Genomic DNA, 20890 nt, shown 5'->3' with positions numbered 1-20890 from the left:
GAAATGTCAAAATTCCTGTACATAAAAACGGGGAAACAAAAGAAAAATCAAAATACTCTATCTGTAGATGACCTGTTTGATGTGAGATTCAGGATAGCACTGTAGGTCTTGCATTGCAGTCTTTTTTGTGCTATAAAGGTGACATTGTTCCTTTTGTTTTCTGAATGGCAGGTTGCGTTTAGCAAGGATGAATGAAGAAATGCGTGAATCGGAAGGACTCTATGGGCAGCCAGGTCAATACTCTTCTAATAACCACACTGAAATGCAGTATAAGAAGTGTATACAGGAATTTATCAGTTTACAATTAGATTCTTAGTGTCTGTAGGAAATTTAAGATTGCTTCATACAACAGTGTTTTTTATAAACCACCACATTCTAAAGCTTCATTGAAATTCAGTGCTGTGACTGTCAGAGTACTTAGGAAACCTAAAAGGAGACTGGTTAAAGAGCATCATTATAGCAGTGTGTTACTACAGCCATGACCACCCTATTTTGCTGGTAGTTGTCCACAGTTTTCTCCTATTGCTGTTTCATTGACATTTGTGTCATGTTAGGATTTACCTGACATTATTTAGTAGCAGCTTTCCGACTCAGCTTACTTAGAGACTATTGAAGAGTTCATCTTATTCCAGGACACCATTCTCCTTCCTGTGGAATGGTCCACTTTTTCTTTTTTAAGAAAAAAATGCTTTCACACCAATGTAAAAAATGTACATCAAATATTTCAAACTGCCTCCAGACAAAAATAGGAAAGTATTATTTCCTTAAACTTTATTTTTAAATATTTTTATTTGTTAAGATACTAATAAGAAACAAAGCAGTCGTTCTTAAGTATGTATTTTTGTATGCAGAGTTTCTTTCTGTTTGGTTAAAAAACAAATAGAAGCTGGCAGATACTTGAGTCAACTCCAGCTAGAAAGTAACAAATTATATTTAATGCATATGTACAACTTTATTCTCAGGCACTCAGACCTAATTTACACCGTGTTCTGATGTGATATTTGCTTCCATAGGAAGGTAATTTAATATCATGCAAGTACCAATAATGAAGGCACGTTTGATTGTGAAGTTAGACAGCTACAAACACCCTGCTGTTCCTGGCAGAAGTGAAAGGTGAACCTTGTTTTTCAGGTTGAGTGCTGAGTGTTCTCAGTTCACTCCTATAAAGCCCTTATGTGTTTTCCACTGATTCATGAGGATTGGGCAGGGGGGTGTTACCAGATTGGAGCAGTAGAATCTAGAGACTGCAGCTGATGCAATCTCATCCAGACACTTTACAGCTGGTAAAGTGAGATTGACAGTGAAGAGTGCATTTGCCACAACAGGCAGAACTTGCCCAAAATCAGGGGGAGGCTTCATGAGAATAACTTCTGGAATTAAGCACAGTCCCGGACAGATCTTACTCTGTCTTTGGATAGCACAGCTCTGCCCTCTTCACTCTGGTACTTGTTGAAGTTCATTTTGAAAGTTGGAGTCAGTATCTGAGTATTTTGAATGTTTTTGTCTGCTGTAGAAGGATTGTGTCAGTGTAAGCACAGAATCTGCTGTCATGAGGTGTTACACTTTTCTGTGGTTTTGAAGGATGCAGGTCTTTTTCACTCCTTATACATGTTAAATTATCTGCACTGTCCTTACTTTAGAACTCCAGTGTTCCAAAATTATGATTTTAGAAGAAAATAAGGATTTTCAAGGCAATTGTATGTTTGCTGGTAGCTGTGTGAGGGTAAATGTCATTGTGTAAGTTTGCTGTCATCAGAGTGAAGCCAACTGCCTACTTCTCAGCTCTAGCAATGCAACTGATAAACAATTGCTCATGTAGCTAATGGCATCAAAATTTATAATTTAAATATATATGGCTGGTTTGAGCTACTGAGAGAATGAATATATTGCTTTGCAAGGTACAGTTGGTCTTCCAAAACATTCCTGGAATGGGAGCTAGCTGAAACCAGCTTTAAAAAGTGATTTCTGGTGGTAGAAGCCATATGCACCGTAGTGCTGTTTCTGTATAATACTTGAGTGCTCATCTCCTGGTGCTACAGTACGTCTTGCTAACTCTTTGATATTAGCATTGCTAATTTTTCTTCCTACCTTTTCTTGAATGTATGATGTGTGCCTTTTGAGTTACTCTGGTGTGAAATGGTAAAGCAGTGTTGCAGTATTTTTGTACATATAATCTGCACTTTAGGGAAAACATTGCTTGGAAAGGGAACTTCCAGAATTCAATTTTAAAGTAGAATTTTAAAATAATGATAAGGTTTACAGTATCAAGCATATTAATGCAACATACAAATTAAAGGGGCACTTTATTTTAGTCTATTTTTCTATGTAATATTTTTGTTATGTAATAGAGACAAAACCAGAGCCACAGTGTATCTTTCAAAAATAGCTTTTTCTTCTTTCAAGTTAATTTGAAAGAACCAAGTGTGGCAACTTGAACTGCAGTTTTCATTCACCAGTGGAACCCACTTCTGTATTAAAAGCATAATTGCTTTTAACACAGAAGCCTAATTCTGCTTTTGCCCTTCATAGCTATTCTTTTGGTGAATGTTACAGCTCCATTCTGTGCTGGTCTCCCAGAGCAAGAAGTTCTCACAAGCTGTTACAATCAAACCTATCCTGTGCCTGCTTCATCTCTAGAACACAGAATCACTGAATAGTTTGGGTTGGAAGGGACCTTAAAGATCATCTATTTCCGGCCCCCCTGCCATGGGCAGGGACACCATACTTGAAATTAAATCTGAAAACCAAAAGGGAACTGACTTTTCCTAGTAGAGCAGTATTGAATGTATTCATCTTTTAAAGTCTGGGAAGAATTGTGTTACTGCCTGTTAAATATTTCTGGAAGGTCAGTTATTATTTGTGAAAGTGTTTTTAAAAGAATGGAGTCTCATCTCCAAAAGAATTATAGTTTTAACATTGCAAATGTGCATTAAAAAATTGAAAAACAAAACAATATAACTTTTCCCAGTAGTGCAAACTTTTAAGCACAAAAACATTCTTTTCTTCTACAATCATGTTAGAAAAAAAAAATCTTCATATTTGATGTACACGATGAGAGAGATTTTGGGTTGATTTCTTTGTCATGCTATTAATCAAGCTGTCAGCAAGAAACAGTAGTGCTGGGATCTTGTGTCCTGTGTGGCCATCTGTGTTGGGAAGACTCTAAAATTTGGATGGCTACATAGCTCCTGACCCAACCCAGTGTTTGATGCATTTCATTCCTTTTGAAGACAAAAGGGTATGGTTAAGTTTTAAAACAGAACTTGAGCTCAAGGCCCAGAATGCTCCAATAAATGAAAGAATGTGAAAATGAATGAAAAAATGTCCATTTTAAAGCGGCAAAAGAATTACTTGGCAATGACTCAAGAAGTAATCACTCCTGAATGTGTTTTCCTGTGTAGACAGGGAGGGGGGAACGTATTTTGGAATATGTTCCAGTAGTAGGGTTGTGTTTAAGCGCAAAGGGTGAAGATTTAAAAAATAAGATTTTTAGGAGAAGTATCATTGTTCTTATAGATCAAACTGAAAAATGTAATGAAAGATGTAGATTAAATGAATGTGGAAATTTTATTTTTGCTGAAGTAATAGACAAAAATAATTTATGAACAATAATTTATCTACTTAATATTGCTTTTTTAATATATATATTATTGCTTGCTGATTGTTTCTTTCATGGAGAATTCTGCTTTGCTGTAAGAATTCTGATCTCTGTTTCCAAGTAAATCTTTATTTATGCCATAATTCTTTTTTTTCTGTAGAGAATCTTGGTTAACATTTCCTTGCAAAAACAAGAATTTTATTGTTTAACAGCTAATAAATATTTTTTTTTTCTTTTTAAGTTGCTTTAAAGTGCTTTAACTTTTCCTTTCTAACTCTGAACTTTCCTCTGTGTGGCTGCCTGTGAGGTACTATTTCAGGTATTTGGCTTTGTTTAATTTGCTTCTACAGAACATGCATGCAAGTAACCAGTCCCTCAGAGTTCACATCAGCATCACTCCATCTAGAAGCAGTCTTCATACATGAATTAAGTGTTACACAGTAATTGATAGCGCAGTAGGGCATTTGTGCAGTGGTGGGTGCTGTTGACTATTACAAATGCTTAAAACTGTTTCTCTTTTCTTTTCTACCTAGGAGATGAAATTTATCAGGACATTTTTCGTGACTTTTCTCAAATGGCATCAAATAATCCAGAGAAGTTAAACCGCTTCCAGCAGTCAGATTCCCACAGGTCTTAAGTATCAAGAAGGAAAAGAACCTGAAGCTTATAGTGCAAGTCTTTTTTTTACTATAACAGAATGAATTGTATGCATTTTGTTAGATAGTTTGGATAAAATGACCACTCCAATGTAGCTTTAGAATTGTGGTAGCTGGGGAAGTGTATGAGTTGGTTGATGTTCTCCAGTACATATACCTCAGCAGCTGAAGATGTTTCGAGCCCCTGAGTCCCTGCTAGCTGAGTGTAAAGCAGCCCCTGTCGCACGGCCAGCGTTGGCAGCTCGCCCTGGGGCTGGCAGAGCACGGCTGGGCTCCGGCTGCAGGGGGCTCACAGCAGCTTTGCTACCCAGGGTCACCCACTGTCATCTGTCCCCCTGCTGCCATAAAGAATGTGCCTCTGACAAGAAGGTCTGGGTTGCATTTTCTGGGACTGTTTGGAAGGGAATTTGGGCAATGATTTACTGAGTTGTCCTTCCATTTTTGGGACTGCAGCTCAACAGATTCTCTTGTTCCTGCGGTGACTCTGCTTAGAGGTAGGCTGTTCTTAACAGATAACTCCTGCTCTTTTGCAAGCTCTTTCACAGTGGAAGCTCAAGCACCAGGCTGGCCTTTATGCTGGTGACTGCAGGTCAGTCACAAAGGGATGTATCCTGGGGACCAAATTCCTAAGAGCAGTCCATTTTCCTTTTTTTTCTTTTCCTCTTAAATTAAACTTTCAGTGCAGCAAGTATCCTTCTAAATGAGCATGTGGAACCTTTCATGAAAAATAAACTGAATCCTTTTGGACATGATGTGGGGTTTGTTTGTAGTATTTTGACTTGAAAACTTGAAATTTGAGACACGCAAGTAAATATTGAGCCAACAAAGTTTGTGTAGAATAGTTGTACAAAGGCTATTTCTACTTTTTGCTGTTCACACTACAAGTCCTAAGCTCAGTATAAAAGTCTCATGTCTTGCAGCCACTCTCTGTTTAGGGCAATCAATCCCTTCTATCAGGAAGCAGTAGCCCTTGTATAATTTGCTATTATGTGTATGTTTATGTGTTGTCTAAACTAAGGTGAGCACAGGAAAAACTAGAATTTCAGTGCACATTTCTATCAAGTAATGAATGAGCACAGTCTCCAACTGTGTTGTGAGGGCAGCAAGACAATTTGCTTTATGTGGTAGTGAGCTCCACTCTGCCCTTGTGCATGTATAGATGGTGTCTCAAGATAAATGCTTATATATCAGGTTATTTATACCTAGATAATAATCCTTCTAAACCTCAAACCAGCAGATGCAATTCTTTATCCTCTATTTCTCTACCCTGTGGAGACAGCTTAAGCAGAGTTTTTAGATGACATGGTATCAATGTGAGTTTTCAGTAATCCTAATAGCTGTGGCATTGTTAACCTGCTGTTTAAGTGTATTTAGGAAATGAATTGGCTTTTCTCTGTGAAAAGACAAGCAAAACTGGGATAAAACAAATTGAAATCTGTAAACTATGGTAAAGTTAAACTCTCTGGCATGTTACGTTTTAAGAAGGTATTTCAAACATTTATAATTTTGCATCAAATGTGTAATAGTCTGCATAATATTACTGCTACAAAATTAGTAGTGTTGTAGAATCGTCCAGTGGATTTTATCTCCAAGCAGAATAATCTTACAAGACAGTTTTTGCTTTGTACGTGGTCTAATTATGGTAGGAAAAGCAGATTCTGCCCATTTAAAGTGCACATTTAGTCTGAATAATAAGAAACTTAAGGATATCACCTGTAAGCAGTAATTTTTAGTAAGTTGCCTATGAAATGATAATATACTTCCTAATCAGCAGCATTTACAAGCAAATGGGTGCTTTAGTAGATGTTAGAGAAAGATTCCTGGAGTACAGATGGGACAATGTAAGATATGACTGCAAAATATACACCTCAGACATAGGTTTTTCTAAATGTTTGTCTTTCCCAGCCTGGCTGGCAGGCAGTGTGATTTGCTGGAATGTAAAGCTGCCTAAAGCTTAGTGGCATAATTGCTGTCTCAGTCCAGGCTGCTGGAGAACAGGTCTGAGTGACTTATTTCAAATCTTTACTGGTGATTTCCTCCCTTGCCACAAAATCTCTGTGACAAATTCTGCAGGATGATTTCTCTAGACTGAGAAGTTGCTTCCCTGTAGCTCTACATGTCCATGTGCTGTGTTCCTGACTCTCATCTGTCTGGGAAGCAGTATCAGTCTGTGTGTGCTAAAGGATGAATCCCACCTGACTGACAGGTGGTGTGACTTGTCAGGAGCTCTGGAGTTTCAATGGCTTCGGGAGTAGATGTGTCACTTGTGATCCTCAGCCTTGTTCCCCTGTCCTTTTGGGTATGATAGGATGTCCAGTATAAACTGCACTCAGTTAAAGCCTGTTTCAGGTCAGGTGCAGCAGACATGAATGTACCTTTACGTTTGATGGCTCAGTCTCACCAGGCTCTGGCAGGCTCCATGCTCCAGGGCCTCTGTGACACACAGGATTCAGCCCTCAGTAGTGTGATTATCACCACAGCTCTGAAGATCTGGATTCCATATCGGGTTTTGACTCATATTAATATTCTGCTCAGTAATATTAGGAAACTTCCTTCTCTATTACAAGAGGAGTCTAAGTGGAATAGTAGACAGTAAGGTTCCATTGTGGGTTAACATCTTGTACTTTCTACCAGGAAATGGAAAGATTCAATTCCAGTTCATGTTTCTCTTTAGGTATGAAATATAGTAGTGAGGGACAAAGCAGAAGATTCCTAACACATTTTAAAATCATCTTTCACATGGATTTTGAGTAATTTTCTGTATTAGATAGCCCATTGAAGTATAGTATAATATCTTTCCTATTTATAGATCATGTGTTCCAAAAGTCTCTTGGAACTCAACTTACATTCTAATGCATCTTGATTTCAGACGTGTAATGTATGTCCATTGCACGTTGATTAAAATAGTGTCTGTGCTGGCTCATTAGTGGTATCAATTGTTTTGACTGTTCATAAGGTTTCATGTTTTATGTTTGTATCAGCACAGTGCATCTAAACTTAAATTCTGAATGATCAATTGAATTATGTCACTACCTGTGTTAGACAATTGGAATTTGTCCACATGAATTTGGGTGAAGGTGAATTTCGATTGTAGAGGTATTTCTTTGCTTTCACAAACAGCCCATATTGCAATTGGATGGATGTGTGTTCCAGATGCTCATTAGTAATTGTGGACTTCAGCCTCTCTGCCCATTAGGACCTGATCCAGGAAGTCACTGATATCAGTGGCAGCAGTGATTTTGGAGATTTTAGATTGTACCATTCGTGTCTTTTAATGTTACAGTGCTAAAGGATCCTGTATTAATACTGCATTTTTCACTCTGTGGGGTTTTATATTTTACATGTTTGTATACTGAGCTGAAATAGTTTTAGAAAATGCAACCAGACCTTCCAACTGCTGTCAGCAAATCCCTGTACAAGAGGAAGTTTCTCCTGTTTTGCATTATGACATCAGTACACGTGTTGTCCAAATTACTAGGTCTCCTGGATAGAGCATAAACTTTGTAGCACTAAACTAAAAAGGTGAGAACTAGAACAAGTGGAGGGTTGATGTCATGTTTCCAGGACTTCGGTGCTTCTCTGCAGCCATCTGTTTTAAATTGTGGATGTTACCTCTGCTGCTTCATGTTGAGAATCTCAAATAACACAGTGACTATGAAATGACCCTTTGATGAAACTGCAAATAATAATATGTAAGTACAAAGGATGTGATATTTTTACAGTGTCAAAAGGACTTAGCTGATTATTCTGATTCTACAATACACAAAGTATTTTGAGAATCAATTTTTCAGGCTACAATCTCTGCCCCATTCATTATGGACACTTTTTCCCAAGTTGGAGTTTATGGCTTGTGCATTCTGACAGCCAATATGCCTTGCATCCATGCTTACACAAAGGCACAGTTTTAAAACAGGGACAACTCTGGAGAGCCACTACTGGGGAAAAGGATGAGTGTACCACTTTGGTATATACCCTTTCATATGCTTGCTTTATCTTTCTGCATACAGTATTTTCTTGTTTCTCTTCCCATGGAAGGAGATGACAGAGGAGGAAATATTCCACTCACTTTTCTGTTAGGAGCCTAAGTTTTCCATGTTTTGACAGAAATCGCCATGAAATCATCGTTTCCTCAAGCAGAGACGTTACTTTCTCCGAAGTAATGAACTTTTATTTTTCCTCCGCGCGTTCCTCTGTACTCGGTGTTTTTTAAGCATTCCAGCAGTAAAATGTAAGAAAACCCTTCCCCTCCCCTTGAGCTGTAATTGTACAGACTGTATACTCCGCTCTCCTTCGCGTTATGTACGGCTGTAGACTTTGTATCTAAAACTTGACTGTGGTGTGTGTAGTGTGTCATTGTGCGGGGCCGGCCCGGCCACGTCCCCGCCCTGCTGCCGGCGCTGCCCGCAGCCCGCGGCCCTGGCGGCGGCCGCGGCTCTGGCCGTCTGCGCCTTCTACTACCTGGGCGGCGGCGGCGAGACCTTCTCCAGCGCCACCCGCCGCCTGCGCGCCACGCCGCCCGCCCCGGCCGGCGCGGGGCCCCGCGGGCTGCACCTCCTGTTCATGTTCACCAAGGCGGAGCGCAACCCCGCGCTCCGAGACAAGGCGCAGGCGGCGCTGCGCTCGCTGCTGCGGCACGGCCGCCTGGGCGCCGCCGATGTGCTGCACCTCCACCTCGTCACCGAGGGCGCCAGCCGCGACATCGGCCTCGGGCTGCTGCGGGACCTGCTGCGCGGCGCCGCCTTCCGCCACCAGGTGCGCGGGGGGCCGAGGGGAGCGGGCCCGCGGGGAGCGAGCGGGGTCTGCCGCGGTGTCCGTGTGATCTTCCCGCGGGACGCTGGGAACAGCGGGAAGGAGCCCCCTCAACTAGCGGCCCATGTGCCGGCTCCCAGCAGGGCGGTTCGCTCCCGCTGCCTGCTGGAGGAGCTCCCGCTGCTCCCCAGTCTCGGGAGTGTTGAGGGGCTTGTTCTGTGTCCCCACCGCTGCTGCCTGCGGGGAGGTGTCCTGGTCAGCCCAGCGATTCTCAGCTCTGACTGGGCAGCAGCGTGGCCTGGGAGCACCTCCGGCCTGTGCTGGAGAGGAGCAGTTGCTCTAACTAGTGCTGCTGTCCTGCAGGCCCTGTTGGTCCTGTTTTCATCATCTCAGCACAGGGACCACGTGTGTTGTATCTCGATGGGTTCCCGATCAGAAGAGAAGGTTGGCCTGCTGCTAGTGGCTCTTGAGAGCAGGAATGGAGAGCCTGCAGGGGCTGGAGTGCATCCACGTGCAAATGTTCCTGCTTCTAGGGAAATGGTTCTGCCTCCCAAATCTACAGCCAGTGTAGTTTATGCAAGGTCAGGCTTTCCTTTGCATTAAATGGGTGTCTGAAAACTGGAGGGATGTTAAGAGATTCCAGGTAACCTGACTCTCCTGTCCTGAGGTGCTGCTGCAGAGCATTGCTTGGAAGTGTCCTCTAGTCCTGCTGTAACTTTTATTGCTCATAAGTCCTGTATTTCATATTAGCTGAATTCTGCCAAGATGAAACTAGAAGTGTGACCTTAACATTTTTCATACAGACACTTTCCTGGTCAATAATTCCACCACTGATTTTCTTTAAACAAGTCCTTTTCTAGTGCTGGCCCTCAGTCAGGTCATCCACCCGTGATGGGAGACCCACACTGTGCAGCAGTGCTTGGCTGTCTGCAGGGTGTGCACAGCTCCCTCGGGAGGATTCTTGCTCTCCACAGCAGGATGGACTGACTGCCCCAAGATGGTGCAGTGCTGATGCTGTGCAGCAGCCCAACCCAGGTTTGTGGTATTATGTCTCCTGGAGTGGGAGAACTCCCAGGCCACGATGGTGTCACATCCCAGGCCACATCTCTTGCAGTCACCTCTTTGTGTGGGTGGCTGCCTTACTGCCATCTGCCCCTCTGGGAAACATCTCAGCAGGCACCCTTGCCAGCCTCATTTCTCCAGAGCAACTGGAGTTGAAATTGGAGGCGTGAAATGGTTTGTCTGTTGTGGATTGGCCTGTCTGTAGGTGCCTGTGGAGTCATAGTGAAACCTGGCTCATGGCTTGGTGAGTATGTCTGGCACCAGGACTGGTCTTTTGGGTATAAGCAGGCAGCATGATCTGGAGGCCTCAGGTGAGGTCTCGCTGAGATCTGCTCAGTGGGACAGCCGCTTCTCTCTTTCCTGGCAGAGCCTGATGTAGCCTGGTTTCACTGGCTAGCCTAAGGTTGCCAGTGTGTTTTGGACCAGTCCATTTCTCTGCTTTTAGATACAGAGAAGTTCTGCTTCTCAAGCATGCAGCTTTGTCCAAATCCTGTGCCAGTTTCTGGAACGCCAGTTGGTGACAGCACCTCTTTATTCTTGTTGTAAGCTACCACATTCCTCTTCTTTACCAGCAGGAAACTTATGCCTAGCTTGGACTTCTGGTGCTCCTGCTGAAATGTTGAAAGTGATTGATTCTGATGCTCAGCTAGCTCCAGCAGTAACCCATCTCTGTCCTGAGACCTCTCCTTTCCTGCTCCTCGTGGTGTGTGCAGAACACTCGCCTGGTTCTTATGCTGTTTTCCTAGCACAGGCCCAGATATAAGGCTTGATAAAGTGGTCAGGGGGCAGCTGGAGCCACTAAGGCCAGACTGATAAAACACCCTGAACTTTACCTTTTCTTCATGAGGCAATGATTCAGGCCCAGCTTTTGGAGCTGCCCTTGCCCTCCCTTCCTAGCAAAGCTGGGATCAGTTGGCTCCTCTGTTAGAGTGAAGCCTAGAGTCAGACATGGATCGTAACCTTTGGGGGATGGTCTGGGCTGCTTTTCTCTCTCCCTAGGCAGATTCAGTAACTTTCAAAGTCTCCTGGAGACAAAAGCAGCTGGCTGCAGCCCGGGGACAGTGTGCAGAGAGAGGGCAGAGGGGCTGTGGGGTGCAGGCGGTGGGTGTGTGGGAGCAGCTTAGGCGCTGGACCATCCCGGCAGGGCAGGGCAGGGCAGGGCTGTCCGGGCGTGGGCAGTCGCTGCGTGGCGTCTCCGCTGGCGCTGGCCGTGCAGATGTGGCCCAGATGTGCGGCGGGAGCGCAGCCGGGCGGCAGAGGGAGCTCGTGCTCCGCCCGTGCGGCGGGCGGGCGGAGGAAGGAGCCGGCCCCGGCCGTCTGCCCGTGCGGGGCCTCGGCGGGCTCTCACCGGGGCTCTGTGACAGCACACGGGTGCCAGGGGGCTCTCTGTCGCCTCTCCCGACCCCCGGCCAGCGGGAGGTGCCCGGCAGCGAGCCTGGGCCAGCCTCGGCCGACACTGCTTACACAGAGCACCAGCTCGCCCCGTCTCCTGTCACTCCAGGTGGTGCGCTGCGACTCCTTGGCGATTCCTATGTCTTACTGGTTCCATTTCCCTGCCGTAACAACACGAACTACACATTCGGCTCTCTGTTCATCCTGGTTTCCTGTTCAGATGAGCCCCACGAAGGATGCTGCTGGGGTGGATGTAACTGGGCTGCCATCACGCCATGCTTAAGGAGACCTGTGAGGATGAGCAACGTGGGAAGGAGGGAAAGTTAAAGGAAAAAGAAATGCAGATTGTTTTTTCCTAGTGAATCAGTAGAAAGAGTCTTTCATCAGTGTGGGATGTGTGTTTATAAAACTGTGCTTGCACAGGAAACCCCTAGAACTTTTCTTAATGCCCTCAGCAAACGTGGTCAGATTTAGCTACAGGGATTTACTAAGAGCTGTTACACAAATAAATAATGAAGTACAAAATTAGCAGCAGATCAACAAGCTGTGCTAAAGTCAGCAATGAGGAGGGAAGAAGCCTTCACAGTCCCAGAGAGGCTGCCTGGCCTGTGGCTACACTAGCAAAATTCAGCTGCTCAGGAGATTGCTTTGCAGAAGTACGAAAGAGCGGGCAAAAGACATGTTTTTCCTGTTTTCTTTGGCAGGAGTGGAAAGGCAGATGATGCTGTGTCTGGAGTTTCAGGAGTATTTCTCCTATAAATTTTGTCCACTGGTGCTTGGCAGTGTGCTCACTTCAGAGGTGACTGGAGTTGGTTTGACATTTTCCCCCCTTTTCTATGTACTGTACGCACCTCAGGCTGTCTTTGCTGGATGCACAAGGGTGGTTACAGGTGCTGTATTTCTCTTCCATGCTTCCCCAGCCCAGCCAGACCCCAAAGCTGCCCCTGCCAAGCTGGGCTGGGAGCAGAGCATCGCACATCCCTGTGCTGGTGGTGCTCAGTTTCATGAACAGGCTGTCAGTGCCTTTGCACCTGGAGAGTAGTGTTGGTTTGCTTGTTTGGTCACCTTTGGCTGCTGTCCTGCTCGGCACGGCCGCTGTCACCGCGATGGCACAACCACCATGCAGCTCGGCAGGGCGAGGATGAGGCGCTGCCTAATGGTGAGAGTTTCCTCCCCTGCAGTGTCTTGGGGACTATGCTGTGCTACCCAAAGCCAGGTGTGGCTGCCGATGAGCTCTCCCAGTGCACTTTTCCCGGAACACGTTGTTCTGTGTTTTTCCTGCTGTTCTGCTGCAGGCCTTGGCTCCGAGCCCAGCAGCCGGGACAGCGGCAGCGGGGCCGCCCTGCCGAGGGCCGTGCTGGCCACGCAGCCTGCGCAGGGCTCCTGCGGCTGTGACAAGGGCCAGGGCCCGGCGTGGGTGTCAGGGTGCCCTCCCCAGGACGGGGCCACGGGGCCTCAGCTGTGCCTGTCCTCCAGCACTGCCCTGCCGTGGGCCCAGCCATCCTGACCAGTGCCAGGACGGGCCCATCGCCTCAGCGTACCATGGGTGCCACGAGCACAACCCTGCATCCAGCAAGCTCCACTCTGCTGTGAGAGCACATTGGTCTGAGCATTGTGTTCTGCAAAAAGCTGTGGAAGGAGAAGCTCCAGACTGTTCACAGCCTGAGCTGAGCATCAGTGCAGCCCCTTGTGCACCCCATGGAGAGGATGGTCATTGCACTAGCACAGGCTCCAGAGCCACCTTCTCCTCTGAAGCATTTGGCTTGGTTTAGGTTTTCTTTTAATTAAAAAAAAAAAATTAAAGCAAGTGCTCTATCCTGCATGTTTTAGGTATATAATGCAGGTCCTCTTGTTCTTAAGCAGATGAAGTTTTAGTAGGGAAAAGAAGTGAAACCGTAGAACCATTGAAATAGTTTAGTTTGAAAGCAACCTACAAAGATTGTGGTTTGTGTTCCCTGCTGAAGGCGGAGCCAGCTTTTGGAAGTGTCTTGGTATCCCTCAAACAAGGGCGATACAAAATTCCCCTATACAAAATTCAAGTACTGCTGCAATGTCACGTCCTCGCTGTAATTTAGTTCCAGCAGGGCTTTTTCTGCTTTCCCTGACCTGAAGAAGGCAGCACGACCCCAAGTCTCCACACTCAAGTTCCTGCACTCCCCCTTATCTACACCAGGGTCATGTCCCTCATCTCTCTCAATTATCCCGAAAATCCCTCTCATTATCTTGTGTGATTCAGTGACCTGTATCCTTCTGTGGGTATAACGAGCTGCATGAAAGTTTCTGTTCATTGGACTTTGACCAAAATAAATTGTAAGCCTGTAAAATGTCAGTAGCTGGCAAGGTGCATTTGGGGTTGCTCCTATTTCTGGGACATAGCCACAGCTGGCACAGGCATGCCAGGGCCCGTGCTGGTGCATGGGCTCCCACAGGGCTGAGGGATGCAGAGCAGTGCTGGCTGAGCACCAGCAAAACTCCAGCACAGACAGGCTGAGGTCCATCTACAGAAGTTGCTCTGCTCTAGCTCCTGATGTTTGGATTTTCATCGGCGTGCTGCGGCCTGTCCTCCTTTTCCCCCTGCAGAGCTTGCCTCCATGCCAGGCTGAGGAGCAGCAAATCTGGGCTGCATCCCTGGCCCTGTCACAGCCTGCTTCTGTAGGAGGGAGCAAACCTTGGTCCTCAGGGTAAGTGATGTGCTCTGGCTTGGCTCTAAACAGCAGCACAGCAGAGCCTGGAGCAAGCTGTTGCCTGTTCTGATGGACTCCATATGGGAGACCAGATAAGTGCTTGCATCAGGCAGTGGGAACAGACCACAGAAACAGCCCAGAACATGGAACACACTTGGCTGTGTGAGGGGATTCAAGTCTCTACCCACCTTACAGTTACAAAATTGCTGTAAATGTCCTTCTCCTTTCCCTGCACTTGACCAGTTCTGTGCAGGGGCCAGGGTGGGCAGGCCCCTTTGTGCAGCTGCAGTGCCTGCAGCACTGTTTGTGCTTTACCAGGCTCCCCCTCGCCCCATGCTCATGGGGGCTAGGCAGAGGCTGCTGGAGCTGGGCCTGTCCTCAGGAGCAGCAGCTGAGTGGTGTTTCTGGTGTCTCTGCCAGGTAATCGTCCATGATGTGAACGAGCTGACAGAAAAGCTGTTTCCCATCGTTGAGGCCATGCAGAAACACTTCAGTGCTGGATCGGGGACCTACTACAGCGACTCCATCTTCTTCCTGTCAGTTGCAATGCATCGCATCATGCCCAAAGGTAGGTCTCTGCTGTGCTGCCTCCAGAACACAGGCTCTCTTTCTCTTCTGCAGAGAGATGTTATCCGGTGCTATTTGAAATACAAAGTTAATAAACTTTTGGGATGGACTCCTAGGATTCTGCTTCTTTCTGCAGAGTGATGGATTTATCAGCCCAAGACCTCATCCAGGTCTCCACTGGCATGAGTGACAGGAGGTTCTCCTTGTCACATGGCTTCTGGCCCTGCCTTTACGCCCTGAGATGAGAGGTGAGACAGGAGCAAGCAGGCCTGTTCTGTGTGTGTTTACAGCCCCTTCTCCTTGTGGTGCCAGCAGAAATAGGTGCTGTGTGTCTGTGGTGGAGCTGTGCACTCTTGAGTACCAGCAGAGAGTGGTTGTTGAGTCTTTCCTCTTGGCTTTAGGGAGCTTTTGGAAAGCTTTACTGATTAGCAGCCACTGATCACTTAAGTTTCCTTATGGTGCCTCTGCTGTTATCAAGTGCAGAAATAACAAGAACTCTTCAGGAAAACGAGGCAACTGGCAGAAGGGGCTCAGCTCAGCTGATGCCATTTTCCTCCCCGGCTGTGTGCAATTGCCTCTCATGGAACCAGCATGCTGTCTGGTCTTTGGCTGCACAAGTAGGGTTTTGTGTCCTTGGGCTCCAAACCCCTTCACTGGAGCTCCTGCAGCCCTACTTGTCCATTCCCAGTGCTTGTCCCTGGGCTCTCCCTGCCAGCTGCCTGGCTGGCCTGATGCACCAGCGATGGCAGCATCCTTTCCTGGTCATCCTTTCCTCCCTGGGCATGGCAGGCTGCAGGTGGCAGTGTTGGCAAGGAGCCTCAAGACCCTGCCTGGCCATACACCTGCCCCAGGAGGAGGTGACCAGCCTCTCAAAGCTGCTTGTGGATGTCATGCAATGGTGGCCTGTTCCCACACGTGTGCATGTTCGCAGGGCTAGCACCGCTGGCACCAGCAGCTTCCTTGGCATCTGGATCCTCTGCCCAGCTCTAATACTCCCTCCAGACTTCCTGCCATGGATCTCAGGTGCACTGTTGCTGAGATGTGAGCAGATGCACCTCCCCTGTGCCCCTGCTGAGTCTGTCCCAGTTTGGCTCTACTTAGGAGCTCCTACCTCTGCTCTGCTTCATGAGACTTCCTCTGTCCTTTGTGGACTTGCCCGTGTCCTCTCGGCATGGCCTTCTGACACTAGCTCATTAAACAGTGGGGCAGTGGTGGCCCTGAGGGTCCCCTCCAAGCTCACTGATCATTACTCTGTGGGCTCCAGCAAATGTGCTCTACATGGCTCTCCCCCAGACTTGGGTAATTCTGTGTGTGTCTGGTGCTGTCTGCACTGTGAGCACTTTGAAGTACACTGCATACAAATGATGGTATTAATGCTGGCTAATTCACTCCTCCTGTTTCCCTACTCTGTCTTTACTGTGTGCTAAAGATATCCCTGTCGTGCTGCCTGCCAGCAAGAAGCTGCTCAGTCTGAAATGTCTGTTCTCAGTTCATCAGCCCTTATCTCTTGGAAAGCTTGTTTGCTCTCCATCAGCCTGACAGGGCTTTCAGTGGTCTGTTCGGGGCACAGGATGTTTAAAGAGGCATTTTTACAGTTTTGTGAGTTTAGTTTTTGTTTCAGAAGCTGCTAGTAAAGCTGATTTATATTTCCCTTGCAAGGGAGGTCAAGTTTTCTGTGCTGGGTGCCTGGTGTTTTATGAGGCTGGCGGGGCTCACCAGCCTCCTCCCTGTGCAGGCAGCACTGAACAAGAGGCACCAGGAAAGGCTGCAGCTCTGCTGCCCACTGGCAGCCCTGCAGGTGATGTGGGAATGGCCCTGGGCTCTTGCTGCCCTCCTGACTCTGACAAGCAGTATCTACTGGTGTGAAGAAGCCACTTTGCTAAGTTGGAGGAGAAAGGACCAAACTGTCTTTTTCAGGCAGTATTACCATTTTTCCTGGTGTATTTCTTTGCCATTTCTTCTGCCTTGAATGCTGTGTTCTGCTCTGAGTGCTGTGTCTTTTTGTGCACCTCTCCAAGCACATCTGGCTCCATAGCATTAGCACCAATTTTTCCTGGAATCCTGATTTGATGGGAAGCTTGAGCATCCTCTAGCAGAAATGAAGGCCCTGATCTGAATATTAAACTCTCTGCTATGTTCATTTGCATTTGCATTAATCAGTCTATAGGGTTTTTTTCAGTAGCAAGCAACCTTTGTACTAAAATTGCCTGGCTTTAGTTTACCAAATGTATCACTTTTTGAAGAGAGGCATTTCTACAGTATCATGATTTAACTATTTGTTTGGAATCGATGGATTGTGATGGGACATTGACTTTGCAGACCAGTGGCACTGAAAACTGAACACCAGGTTATTTTTATTTTTTTTTAGGGATTTTTGTGGGACATGTGCTGGCTGCTTGCACATTGCACTGAGGTTAAATGGGGTTTGCCACTTAGCTGCTCTGTCGTTTACTGTTGCTTGGGATCTTTGCCCAAAAAACTTCACATCTAAAACCTGCAGCTGCCAAGTTATAATATAACAGCTTCTTAGCTGGTGTAAATCATGGAACACTCTTGCCTTAAATGTCTTACATCAGTGGAGTTAATCTGATTTAAACCAGCTGGGGAGTTGGTATGCAGCACACAGAAGTGCAGACTGCATAACTCTTGTCTGTGCTCGAGGCTCATAAATCCCATTTTAATGTGGTGTGGCCAGGCCCAGAGAGCTGGAGCAGGTGCTTGATCCTTCAGAATGATTCTGCAAGGGGGAAGTGAGGAGAAAGTTACACAGAGAGGACAAGCAGGTTCAGGCTTAGAAGGAGCTGCCAGGATGAGGACAATGCCATCATGAAATGGTTGCAGAGCAGTGCAAAGAGGAGGAGGGAGAACAAGGACCCAGACCTTTTCACTTTCCTTTTCAGTATGCCCATCCAGAGGGGACCTCTTCCTTCCTTGACTGGCTTTGATCCCTCTATCGCTTGTCATTTCAGTTGTGTAAATCAGGCAGCCCAGCAAGCTTTTTATCACCCTTCTGTGGGTACATGAAGGAGTAATGTCTGGGCAGGTCTGTCTGGCAGGCAGGGTCTGGGGACAGACTCCTGGTGCCACAAGTGAGGGGAGGAGGAGTTGAGGTGACAGAAGAGCAGCCTGGGAAAGCTGGGAGCTCCCCAGGGAATTCTTGGTGCCCATTGTTGGCCCAAGGTAGTTTTCAGGAAAAATTTGTTTAACAAGTGTTCTTCCTAAGGAGCTGGTGGGCCAAGGGAGAGCTAGCCACATCCAGCAGCTTGGGTGGAGCTTTGAAAACTGCCATTTGGTGTTCAACTCCATTGGTGTTGCTGATGGTGCTGCAGCAGGATGGCCCTGTGGGAGAATAAGGAGCAGAGGGAGTGTGAGACATGATACAGAAACAGCTTTGTGGCTTATCTCTGCCAACTTAGACAGAGGAGTGGAATCCCATTAGTTCAGGGGAGGCTCAGAAACCTGGATGATGGTACCATGCTTCACATGGTGTGAGGGTATTTAGCAGAACTTGACTGAAGATGGTATTTGACAAATTGGAGGTAGCAGAGTTTCCCAGCTGCTGTAAAGAGCTGGCTGTCTCCATGGGGAGTAGCAGCATCTCTGGGCATGGTGATCTCCTCCCTGGCAGCATGTGGGGGAGTTCTCAGGGTTTCTCTCTCACTGTCCAGCCCAGCCTGAAGGCAGAAGCTGTAATGAAGGGTGGGAAGATGAGCACAGGCTGCAGAGGGCCCGTGGGCTCTGCAGGGTGTAAGGTTAGCCCCCATGCAGCATTCTGCATCTTCCAGGTGCTGAAGATGCACCTGGGTACTTGCTGCCTGAAAACTCAGGAGCTTGTTCTGCCGGTGTTAGGGCTGTTCACAGGGGGCTTGTAGGGGAACTAAGCAGCAGTGGGAGAAGTGGGTAAGTCTCTGTGGGACTAAAGATGCGGAGCTTTGAGGAAGGAGAACAGAGTGGAACTAATTGTTATGTATTAACCAAAATTTATGGCATACCAACATGGTCTGTTGGTAAAAAATGAAAGAGGTTTAGAGAGGGCAGTGGCTTCTGTGTGGGACAAGCCTGGCTGACTGGGACCCTCCAGTCTGGGAGGGAGCTGACTGAGGAGGTTATGGTGTGGTCCATGAAACCACAAGCCATACAAGGCAGAAGTTTGTACAGGAACTGGGGGACATCAAAATTGGTGAGAAGGATGTTCAAAACAGAGTGTGGTGATCTGTAGAGCTCCTTTCTGCAGGATTCTGTAGGTGCTGGGATGCCTCATGGATGAGGGAATCACAGCCAGGCACTGTGTGTTGGACAGCAAGCCCCAGTGTGTCCTGGAGCTGCTAGCTGTGCAGAAGCGTGTCAGGAGGACACAGAGGTGGGTGCTGGGGGGAAGCAGGGGTGGCTGCTGTGGGTGAATAAGCAGCACTGTGTCTGGGGAAGGGACTGCCAGCAGGGAGCTGTGCCTTTGGCCTCATAGTGGGTGTCCAAACGGCACCTGTGACACATCAGGGTCCATGGGAAGTCCAGTGGTCTTCCTGGCTTCAGACTCTGAACGGGGCAATTTCTCCAGCTCATTATCAACAGCTGTACTGATTGTTAAGCATAGACCAGATTATAATGATGTTTGTCCAAGCAGCCTGATAATGACCAAGCCCCAGTCACTTGGGGTTTGGTGCTGCTTGCAGCAGGATCCAGCTGCTGGCTCCGGCTTGGTCTCCCATGAAACTGATATCAGCCTTTGTCTGCTCTGGGATTACCAGCCCAGAGACAGAGGCCTCTGTGAACATCAGCTTATGCCTTTCCCACCAAGCAGTGCTGGAGGGAAGGCAAAGGCCAGCCAGGAGACGTGTTGGAGCAGGCACTGAGCTGTGCTGTGCTTTCTCAGGGCACTTTGCCTGTGCCAAGGCCAGGCACCTGGAGCACTCTTGCCTCTGGCTTTGGAGGTGGAGAACCTGGGAGCTGGGGGAAGGGGTTAAGCACAGAGGTACCAGGAAAGAAGTCTGTGTATTGTAATAATGCTTCAGCTACTAACTGTCTTCTGCTAGTGTCCTTCAGGAAAGGAATGCTGTCCCACAGGCAGCATCCTGAACACATTGTTAATTGCTTTTGTGTGCATGAGGATTCAACGTTGCATCTGCATTGTTTGAATCCACAGCATGGGATTGCCCAGGTGGGACTGTTTGCCTGTAGGGTGCCAGCTGCCTGTGTGTGGTGTGTCCCCTCAACAACACCCATGTGCAGAGCTGCGCTGCACACATCCTGTGTCACACAGGGCATCAGAGGTCTCTGAGGTGGAGCCTGGCAGAGGGAGATCACTCCCCCTTTTTCCTCCTGTCAGCTGCAGAGCAATTCCTGGTGCACAGGGCAGCTGCCCACAGAACTCAGCAAATCACTGTAATAATTGTAATAAGTGAGCATTTTGAAAGTGCGTCACTCCTGATCCTTTCCTGCTGGCTGAGCACTGCCAGCATTGCTGAGTCCCACCACATCAGGGAATGCAGAGATGCAGCTGTTGGGAGAGGGCTGGGAGGAGAGTGCCCATGTCCAGATGCTTCAGGCTTGATTGTGTGCTACCAACAGGGAGATGTTGGGAAAAGGCACAGAAAATTGGGGTCTGTGGCAGAGTCATGGGAGTTGGCCCCACAGCCATGTGCTCTACACCACAGTTCCCAAGGGATGCTGCAGTAGCTGAAGGGTTTGCTTTTTGGCAAAAATGTTTCCATCTTTACAGGGATGGAGGGAGCATTAATAGTTTCTGATGTCTCTCATAACCTCCCTCCCTGCTTCATGCCACAAGCACATGAAAAGCAGCCAGACTCCCTTCCTAGCCTGTCTCTGAGCTGCAAGCACTTATGTCAGGTCCTGTGATGGGAAGGGAAGACGCTGGAGTGATCATTTTGTGGGCAATAGGGATAGCTGTGCCAGCCATTGTTCCTTGCTGGGGTGAGCCTGTTATGCTGAAAGAGTTGTTTTCATGATGCTTTTCAGGAGCAGGCAACAGCAGACCTCTGAATAAGCCCACCCCAGGTAAAAACTAGAGGCTGTGGCCTTGTAGAGGGGTCCACATCTGCTGAGATGAGCTGCTAATCCCATCTGTGGGTAATGCCTGTGGGACATGCTGTCCTGGCAGGAGAGCTCCTTGGCCCCAGCTCTGGTGTGGAGGAGGTGCCAGGAAGGGCTGCTGTGTTGAGGGGGAT

At 47.3% G+C, this 20890-nt stretch overlaps 2 protein-coding genes across 7 annotated transcripts in view; both read left to right on the top strand.

Annotated features, from left to right (window-relative positions):
- ACAP2 (ArfGAP with coiled-coil, ankyrin repeat and PH domains 2) overlaps window positions 1-5006 on the top strand; it is a 59698-nt gene extending 54692 nt beyond the window's left edge. For all 6 annotated transcript variants that reach the window (XM_041475681.1, XM_041475677.1, XM_041475679.1 and 3 more), the window contains 2 exons: window positions 172-233; window positions 4132-5006. In XM_041475681.1, coding sequence (XP_041331615.1) covers window positions 172-233; window positions 4132-4235 — 166 coding nt within the window. In that variant the 3' untranslated portion in view covers window positions 4236-5006. The remainder of the gene's footprint in view (window positions 1-171; window positions 234-4131) is intronic.
- A 6983-nt stretch (window positions 5007-11989) lies between these two features.
- XXYLT1 (xyloside xylosyltransferase 1) overlaps window positions 11990-20890 on the top strand; it is a 29894-nt gene continuing 20993 nt past the window's right edge. Inside the window, exons 1-2 of the mRNA XM_041475702.1 lie at window positions 11990-12256; window positions 14562-14709. Coding sequence (XP_041331636.1) covers window positions 12137-12256; window positions 14562-14709 — 268 coding nt within the window. The 5' untranslated portion in view covers window positions 11990-12136. The remainder of the gene's footprint in view (window positions 12257-14561; window positions 14710-20890) is intronic.

This window comes from Pyrgilauda ruficollis, unplaced genomic scaffold, assembly GCF_017590135.1.
Source record: "Pyrgilauda ruficollis isolate IOZ18807 unplaced genomic scaffold, ASM1759013v1 scaffold36, whole genome shotgun sequence".
Lineage (NCBI taxonomy): Eukaryota > Metazoa > Chordata > Aves > Passeriformes > Passeridae > Pyrgilauda > Pyrgilauda ruficollis.
The sequence above is the reverse complement of the archived record's forward strand: the minus strand, read 5'-3'. Positions and strand labels throughout refer to the sequence as shown.